This window comes from Rhinolophus sinicus, linkage group LG03, assembly GCF_036562045.2.
Source record: "Rhinolophus sinicus isolate RSC01 linkage group LG03, ASM3656204v1, whole genome shotgun sequence".
Lineage (NCBI taxonomy): Eukaryota > Metazoa > Chordata > Mammalia > Chiroptera > Rhinolophidae > Rhinolophus > Rhinolophus sinicus.
In genome coordinates this window covers 153,216,501-153,226,127 of record NC_133753.1, presented here as the reverse complement: position 1 = coordinate 153,226,127, position 9,627 = coordinate 153,216,501, and the positions used below count along the sequence as shown (strand labels likewise).

The 9,627-nt window shown below is 48.4% G+C and overlaps 1 protein-coding gene across 1 annotated transcript; it reads right to left on the bottom strand.

The window, feature by feature from the left end:
• Nucleotides 1–1,111: 1,111 nt before the first annotated feature.
• FOXD1 (forkhead box D1) lies at nt 1,112–3,070 on the bottom strand. The gene is given in 5 exon segments (XM_074328839.1): nt 1,112–1,454; nt 1,456–1,544; nt 1,547–1,624; nt 1,627–1,722; nt 1,725–3,070. Coding segments are annotated over 5 exon segments (1,404 nt in total). The 5' UTR covers nt 2,647–3,070; the 3' UTR covers nt 1,112–1,235.
• Nucleotides 3,071–9,627: the final 6,557 nt, after the last annotated feature.

The following is a 9,627-nucleotide window of genomic DNA, read 5'->3' as shown; positions in this document are numbered from 1 at the left end:
ATTTTGTATATTTAAATATTTTCTTATTCAGAACTCTAAAGCTATTCGATGATCATGTCTATTAAAATTTTAAAACTAAAAATTGCCTACTTGTTTGCTTCCACTGCAGTATAATACTATGTTGCAGAGTTTTTACAGATACATACAACATTGTGCTCAAATGTGACAGGAAATTATTTGAAGTGAGAAGCTCAAAAATAAAATGACAAGTTCTATAAAATCATCGTAGGGTAACTGTGGCTTTAATTTTAAATAGCCTCAATGCTCTTCAAAATGGAATAGAATGAGATTTGAAAATGTATCTCAAAGTGACATATTTGTAGTCATTTTAAAATAACTTCTGGTCTCCTGGAATGGTTTTGATTTAGAAAGTATAAATGAAAAATCACGGCACAATGCTTTTGTTAAATTCTCTTTGAAAATAACATTTTCCTTTTCTGTACTAGGTTCCTATTTATCTCACATGGAAACTTTTTTTTAACAGAAAAGAAAATAAACTAAGAAGAGGACGACTGAAGCCAATTCTTTAGGTGGGTTTTCTTTGAAAATTAAGCATTTTATTTCTGAAAAAGTGTAAAAATCTTACATTAGAATAGTACAGTAATTGCCAGTAAAATTTACAATATTCCTTGTAAAGAATACGCAGTAAGTACAAAATAAAAATTCCGCATGTCTATTATGATACAAAACACAGGTTAAAGTAAGAAATTTTGACTTTTTTCCTTATGTAAACACGTTAATCGTTTTTTCTCCCTTTCCATGAAAAAGTACACCAAGCAAATGTGCTCAAATAAAAACTATTGCTTCGTTGGCATTCTTCCGGACCTTTACTATTTATGTATCATCCTTCTTTTGAACATTGATTTTTTAAAAAAAAAAACTCCTGGACCTGAGAATCTCTAGACCTCAAAAAGGCTTAGATTTTTAAAGATTTCCCAAAAGTCGAGGAAGCCCCTTGTGCCGAGACAGGGCGGACCCCACCAGCACCGTCTTCCTCCCCACCCCAGGTCGAGGGCTGCAGCATGGGGCGACTTTGCATAAATAGGGGACCTGCAGAGCCTAAAGGCGCGCCCAAGTTGCCGAACACAGTCTCGTCTGAGAATCTGAAGCGGCGAAAACTGGGGTGCGAAGTCGGGAGGGGCCGCGCCGGGAGGAGCGAACAAAACACCAAACCACCAAGATGAAAAAGGGAGCCGGGATTCCTACCTTCTCTTTCAAGCGCGCTAACAGCGTTATTAACAATTTGAAATCCTAGCAGTAAAGTTTTCGACACTGGACAGGGCAGTCCCTTGGTGCAGAGTCCCCAGGGCGGCCGACGAGGAGACAGAGGAGGCGGCGGCGGCCGCGGCGGCCACGAGGGAGCGAGTGAGCGCGGCGGCGGGGCCCACGGCCGCCTGAGCCGCGCAGCTGCCGCTGCCGCCAGCGCCGCCGGATCCGAGCGCGGGCGCGGCGGAGCGCCGCGGGCGAGGGAGAGGGCGAGGCCTGCACGGCGGCGGCGGCCTGCGCGGCGGCGGCGGCGGCGGCGGCCGGGCCCAGGCTGCCCCGATGATGCTCTCGATGGAGAAGGGCGAGTGCGCCAGCGCCGAGGCGCCCGGCCCGCCCGCCTTGACCGCGGAGGCCTGCAGGGGCCGGGCAAGGCGGCGCCCAGCGGGTGCGGCCGGTAGCCGAAGGCGGTCCGGGCCAGCTCGGCAGCCGCGCCGTGCGGCGGCGGGGGCGGCGGGGCGAGTGCGGGTGGAAGGCTGCGGCGGCCGCGGCGGCGGCGGCGAACAGGGCGGAGGGCGGCGCGTAGGGCGGCAGCTGCAGGCCGTAGGCGCAGCCGTAGGGGCCGTAGCCGTAGGCGTGCGGGGGCGGCGGCGGCGCCGGTGGGAAGAGGGCGGCCGCGGCCGCCGGGTCGCCCGCGCCCCCCGCACCCCCGGCGCCGCGCAGCAGCAGCGACTCGGCCGCCGCGGCGTTGGGCGGGAGCAGCGGCTGCCGCTTGAAGCGCTTCCTCCGGCGCAGGAAGCTGCCGTTGTCGAACATGTCGGCGGACTCGGGGTCGAGGGTCCAGTAGTTGCCTTTGCCGGGGTTGCCGGGCTCGCGGGGGATCTTGACGAAGCAGTCGTTGAGCGAGAGGTTGTGGCGGATGCTGTTCTGCCAGGCGGGGAACTTCTCCCGGTAGTAGGGGAAGCGGCCGCTGATGAACTCGCAGATCTCGCTCAGCGTCAGCCGCTTCTTGGGGCTCTGCAGGATGGCCATGGTGATGAGCGCGATGTACGAGTAGGGCGGCTTCACCAGCGGGTTCTTGGCGCCGCCACCCGCGCTCCCGCCGCCGCCCCCCGCGCCCGTGCCCGCGCTGCCGCCCCCACCGGCCCCGACCCCTGTCGCCGGGGCTGGGCCCGGGGGCGCCGGGGAGCCTCCTGTGCGCGGGGCCAGCAGGATGTCATCGTCGTCGTCCTCCTCCTCCAGGTCCTCTAGGTCGTCCTCCCCGGCGTACGAGCGCCGCCGCCGCCGCCGCCGCGCGGGGACAGCCAGCCGGGGCCCGTCACCGCCGCCCTCATCGTCGTCCTCCTCTTCCTCGTCGTCTTCGTCCTCGCCCTCCCCCACCACGTCGATGTCTGTCTCCTCGGCGAGGCCGGAGGCATCGGACATCTCCGTGCTCAGGGTCATAGCTGTCGCACGGCCGCGGCGAGACGGCGCATAGGGGCGCCGGGCTCTGGGCTCCCGCCGCGCCCCAGCCCGGGTCCCGGGTGGTGGACCCGGCCCCGGGGCGCCACACTGGGAGCGCTGCGGCTGCTCAAGCTGCGCGCGGGGGCTGCCGGGCGGACGAAGAGGCTCGCGCTGCGACTTTGTAACTCCTGCGCCGCTGCTGTTGCTCGGCGGTCTCTGCGCTCCCTTGGCTCCACGCGCACCCGGCCCGGGCGGGGGACTTGACCTTCCCTACTCCGAGCGCCCCTGGTGGGGTCAGTTATGCAGGGAGTGGCAGGGCCCCCGGAGAGCAAGTCAGAGCGTCGGGCGCGAGGAGGTGCGGGACGGGTGAAAGTCTAGGGACAGAGCTCGGCGAGGCGAGGGCTGAGTCCAGGAGAGGGCGGACCTTTCCTCGGCTTATAGCAGAAGGAAGCCTGTCACATGGTGTGCACGTCAGAGCACTACAGAGGGAAAGGGAAGAAAGCCTAGGAAATCAGCCCAGCTCTGGAGAGAATGTTCACCCGTAGGAGGGAGCAGGAACTGGGAAGAGAGGGGAGGAGAGAGGACCCCACCATTCCTTGCCACATGGGCTGAGACCTGAAGTACGGTCTGGCTTGTCATATCTGGACTCAGGGCAAGAGTTTCAGTTCCCAGCCTTCTTCTCCAGTTAGCCCTCAATCCTAACTTCAGAAGTACTCCTGTGATGCGACGGTTTGACCAGTCCACGTCCTGTAGGAACCGTCCAGCCGAAAGATACTCCCTCCCCCATCATCTGAGGTGGTCCCTCGGAATGGCTCTGAGGTCTGTTGGGTTGTCTCATCTCCCCACACTAAGCGAGCGGCTCCTCATCTAATCTGATGAGAACACCCCCACACCCCCGTTTAAGCACAATAATTGTTTATTGACCTTTTAACCTGTCCCCTTCAGTTCTTCTCCAAAGACGTTTGTTTTCCACCATCTGTTAATAAAAATGCTGTTAGGCTGGCGTTATTGTCACTTATCTGCAATTGAATGCCCTAGGAACATGACAGCTAAACTAAACCACTCTAATGAGAGGATCCAAAATTTTTCATGGGAATAAAGAAACTAATTATTGAATGCAGAGAAGAAATATAAACATTTCAGTGAAAACCTAGATACAAAAAAATGCACCTAGGAACGACTCGGAAAAGTTATTTCATAGTGGGGTAAGGGACTCCGTAGTTATCAGTAAGAGGAACATTCTAATCAACACTTCAGGGTACTCTCAAAATACTTAAATTACTATAATGTATACACAAGTCTCTTAGTAATAGAAACTACAATAATAAATAAAAACTTTCAGACCAGCTTTTTAAAACTTTTTTTTAGTTCACTAAATATTTCCAATAGCTAGTGGTGAAAAGAAACGAAATATTTTTTTAAAAAAGTAAGATTCAAGTTCTATTCAACTAAATTTTTCTTTTCAGGTGACAAGGTAGTGAACCGAAACAATTCAAATATGATTCTATTTTAAGTACACCTAGCTTTGTCACCAACTCTATTTTGGCTAGTGGAAAAAATCCTAATAGCTTGTGGAATTCACATAGCCATACCTTTTGGATTTTTGCATTTCCTAAAACACTTCTATTTCAAAGTTAGAAACTTACTTCAAAATTTTAGCTTTCTGATTAAAAGGACCACTTGACAAGAACTGAGAATCAAAACTCAGCTTTCTACAAGAACAATCATCAGCTGCCCCGTGTATATAATTTTATAGAGCAAGCACTTTCCACCTTTTTAAACGTTTCATTTACTCCCCTTATGAATCACAGAGCCTCAAAAATAAACTGTTCCCCCATGTAAGACTTCTTTTAAAATCGAGTTTTTGTTGCCGAGGACAGCTACCAACCAGTTACACTTACAAATGACCCATAAAGTCCATCATAGATCTTTGAAAGAGCTATAAGAACGCCTCAAAGTTCTAAATAAATTATTTTTCATGGACTCGTTTGATATATGGCTGAACCATTTAATTATTGTAATGGGTTCAGGATTAACCTGAGCCAACATTAATCAGCACTATTAATCAGGCAACTACACTGATTTGTTGATGTAGCCAGGAGTCCTTACCAAAGGGTTCACTTTTACATTTGAAAGTTTGTTTTATAAGTACTACTCAGTCGATATCTAAATAAACACCAAGATTTCACCGGACTGAGGGTTTCTGTGTGGCGAAGTATTTAAAGATAAAACAGAGAGGAAGAATTTGTTCGCCTACAATTAGTTACTTCAGATGATCAATTACAGCCGTCATTCCGTTCTTACCACCCCCCTGAACTTGTCTGTCCAAGAAGAGTGGGAAGATGGACTTGGAGTTCCGAATGGAACTGTCCGAAGTTTCCTCCTCAAAGGGTTAAAGGGCTCTTCCCTGGAAACGTTTAACAAAACGTGGCAAATTATCTTCTGGCCATTCAGGAGTAAGTGTTAGGATTTACTGAAGGTCAGAGCGAAAGATCAACCCTGGAGGACCGCTGCAGGGACAGAGTGTTAACAGAGATTTGAGTGAGCTTTACTAAAGCCCCACATTTGGGCAGTCCATTTGCTTTGTTTGCTTTAGTTAAGCTACACATTTGTATGTCATTTTTAGCTCTTCGCTCACGAAAGTCCCCGAGTGTGGAAACCCAAGCATTTCATTTCCCCCGCGTCCCCTTTCGCCCCCTCGTTCCCCACCCACCATCCTTCCTCTCAAACGCGCACCCAACTCTCAGCCGCGGCTAGAAAATCGCCATCCCCACCCCCTCAAGCTGGTACAAAGACGAGACACCTTTCGGTGAGGCGAGCCGGGGACGACGCAGCGACCCCCCTCCCGCGCGCCCGGCTAGCGTGGACGCGGAAATTCGCGAGGCTCCTGCGGCGCTGGGTTGAGACCGCGTGGGGGAGGGCTGCCCCCTGGCGGCGGAGCGGCGCCGTGTTGGCCCCGGCGCTGGCCGTGATCCAGAGCCAGCCAAGCAGCCGGTGCTTTGAGTGTGGCCCGCCGATTCCCAGGCTTCACTCCCACTGCGTTTAGGGCGGCTGGGTCTTTTCCTTTTTGAGGCCCCACCTCCCCTTATCAGCAGCGACTGGGCGGGCGCGGAGGAGTTTCTTGGACTACAGCTTGCGGACGGTTTGGGCGCTCCAGGAGCAACCCCCACCCCGCCCCGGGGCTACCGGAATTGCAAGATGCAGGAGCCAAGGAGACTGTGGGACCATTGGGAGGCGCTGCCTCAGACCTTTGCCCTCCGGCCCTCGACCGAGAGCTCCGTGCGGTCCAGGGGTCTCCGACGAGGGGCGAAACTAGCAGAGACCTGAGAGCGTAAACTCCCGCGGCGGAAACCAGGACAACTCTGAGGCCCCTAGCGCAGCCCAGGAATTTACCCATGCACGTAAACATGAACGTGTTTCTAAACTTGGTGGATACTTTGGGCAGCGTCCCTCCTGGAAGAGTCGTTCCACAAGCCTGTATTCAGACATTTAATACTTGTGCCTAGCACTCGGTTCTGGAGAGAGAAAGAATAAAACGCGAAGTCACCGGTGTGAGGGTGCGCACAGTATCCTGGGAGAGCCAGGTAAGTGCATAATTATGCCCGATGAGAAGTGCTTTCTGAGTCCCCCAGATGAAAGTGAGCGAGGCCTCCGGGGCCCTGCCTATCCTTGGCCCCGTTCGTTCATTCTGCCCTGCCCTTGCTTGTGGCTCTATGCCTCGTCCCTCCTCTTTTTAAACTCAATCTTCTGGAGGACAAAACGGGCTCTATTCATTGTTTTTTGGTTTTGGAGTGTTAAAATACACATCGCATAAAATGTAGTAATTTAAGTGTACAGTTCAGAAGCATGGAGTACATTCACATAGAAGCAACCATCAGCACTCTCCATTTCCAGAACTTTTCCATCATACCAAACTGAAACTCTGTAGCATTAAAGAATAACTCCGTTCCTCCTCACCCCTCCAGCCCCCACCCCCAGCTCCTTGGCAACCAGGATTCTACTTTCCCTCTATGAATTTGAGTGCTCTAGCTACCTTATATAAGTAGAATCGTATAATATTTATTCTTTGTGTCTGGTTTGTTTCACTTAGTGTAATGTCTTCCAGCTTCATCATGTTGTAGCATGTGTCAGAATTTCATTCCTTTTACAGGCTGAATAATATTCATTGTATGTATATACCCCATTTTGTATATTCATCCATTGATGGACATTTGGGTTATTTCCTCCTTTTCTGTTCGTTTTTGAACCTCCACTCACCTAGCTCTTTGCAACGCTGCATGCAGTAGGCACTCAATAAAGTTTTGTTTGTTCATTTTCCTATACTTTTTCACCTCAGAAATACTCAAAGAAACCCCATTGTCCTAACAGAGCACACGCATTAGGGAAGTCACAGTAATGGTTTCTGCCATGCCCTTCTGAATTTGTGACCTCAACTTGCTCACAATTTTAACTTTCAGACTTAGACTCTGCACTTTATCTTCAGTAAAAAAGTAGGAGTTAGGAGTCTGTCAAAGTTAGTTCCAGACAAAATTGTGATCATCCCTCCACACACATGCTTTTTACATTCTTCTTATTCCTTATTACCTGTCCTAAACCTTGAAGGTTTTCTGTGGCTGTCGAGGGCCCTCCACTGGGCATTTTCCTGTGATGTACTATTACTGGCCATGAATGTTGGTTCACACATGCCACTAAGCTAATTTCAAGGTCACAACTACTGGAGAAGTGGGTCCCTCCATATGATGGCTGAGGAAACGGATTCTCAGTTGCTGCTAGCTGTCATGGAGGTGGTAATGGCAGAGCAGAGGCTTCCATCATCGTGTCCCAGTTCCAGAAGCCTCTCCCAGTGCAGGACACCAACACCATGGGCCAGGCTCTTCCCGCCTCTGAAACCTGTTCTTCAGGGCAGTTAGGTAGTCTGAAAATAAATTCAAGGCAAGATATGACTGGCTGGGAGTGGCTTGTACCCCTCCAAAGAGTAGGTACATTAACCTAGGAATTCTGTTGATAGAATGCCCTCAACCAGTTTCAAATGGTGGGTCTTCAGGCAGTTTAGTTGAGAGGTGAGATTCCTTCGTGAAGAAGCTATTTTATTGGTCTCCTGGGTCTCACTAGGCAGTCTATGCTTGCACAACAGTTCCTTAAATAAGTGTTTCATGGCAGGATTCAGAAATCCTCAAGAATTCAGAATGTCAGCAAAGGTCTAAATCTGTATTTTATAACAGCAAAATTATTTACACTGACTCAGGAATTTTCATTACCACAGTTAACCTGGACTAGCCCTCCTGCCCCAGCACACACCAACACAGAGACTTACTTAGCGCTGGATCTCAGTGTTTTGCAGTGGCACATGTTTAAATTTTGCACTCCAGAATCCAAGTTCAAAAGCTTTTTTTCATATCATGAATTTAATTGGAAAATACACACATCTCCATTCCAGAGAAGACTCCTCCTTTTGGGGGCTACCTTCAATACAAGACGCTCAAGACTCCAGGTTTATGGCTCTATAAACTTCTAGTGTTTGTTTACATTGTTTAATAAGTTAATTTCCTGGAAATATAGTAGTTTTAAATCTAACATAAGAATTGAAAAAATAATACTATCATGCCTAGAAGGGTGCATTTACTTATTTTTTTCTTTGTAGTTTCACCCAGGGGCTGTTTGTGAAGAGAAATCTCTCTGCTTAGGAAAGAGGGAGCTCTCTAAAGTGATTCTAGGGGTGCAGCTGACTACAGGACACACAGAAAATTAAAAGGAAGCTTATAAGACCATGAGAAAGCTTTGTCATGAATTGTAATTTCTTGTATATTTAAAACATATGCAGTAACCAACTCTCTCTCTCTCTCTCTCTCTCTTTCTCTCTCCCCCGCCCCCCATGTCTAGGCTTAAATTAAAACTGAACTGTCTGCTCCACATATGCAAATACACTGGAACCTTGTCCACCCAGGGGGCAACCCTTCACCTGACATTATGATCTGACACCATGCTGGGGGGTGAGGGGTGGGGTGGAGGTTCCTTGCAGTGAGTATAAATAGTATAGGTTCCTTGCAGTGAGTATAAACAGTATAGGTTCCTTGCAGTGAATATAAATAGTATAGGCCCCTGTGCATTCTCCGGATCTTCCACTAGAGGCTCCTGTGAGTCAATCGCCTTTGCTGGAAAGCTTTGGTTGGCTAGCCTTCCAGAGTAGAAAAAACTAGGAAAGGGATTGAACCCCAAATTTACAGAAGAGTAATTACAAATAACGAATAATCACTAGTAATAAAAGACATGCAAATTAGAATGTCTTAAAATGCCATTTTCCTCTATCAAATTAGCAAATTACCGGAGGATGGGCCTTATGGTAGGAACTCAATCATATGCTGCCTGTGGAAGTTGTAAAGTGGTACAAACCTTCTAGCAAACAATCTGGCCATACAAAGCTTGGATCTTAAGTGCCCTTCTCTTTGAGTCATTCATTCAAAGATTCTATCCTAAGGAAATAACCAGGATAGGAATAAAAATTTATGTACAAAAATGTTTGTTGCAGTGATTTTTTTAAAGGAGCAAAATTAGAAACATTCTAAACGCCCAAGAGTTCACTATATTACTATATATACTTACAATGGAATATTTTGCAATCATTAAAAATTACTAAACAGTTGTAATAACTTGCAAAAAAATCTTAAGATTAATGGTAAATGAAAAGAAAATAGATAGAAAATTATATATGGTATTTTACAAATTGTTTAATATACGATACATGTAAATAGTATGACTGGAAGGAAATACACTAAAAGGTCCATTGGTTATTTCTCAGAAGTGAAATTGTGGATGGTTTTTATTTTGTTATTTACATTGTACTTTTCTGTGTTTTCCAAATTTTTCACAATGAGCAATTTCCAAATTGCTTGGTTGAGACACCTGAGGAGCCCAATTAGTGTAAAAGAAAGACTACACACTGAATAGTTTACATCATCTGAAGAGTAATTATTGGAACACACA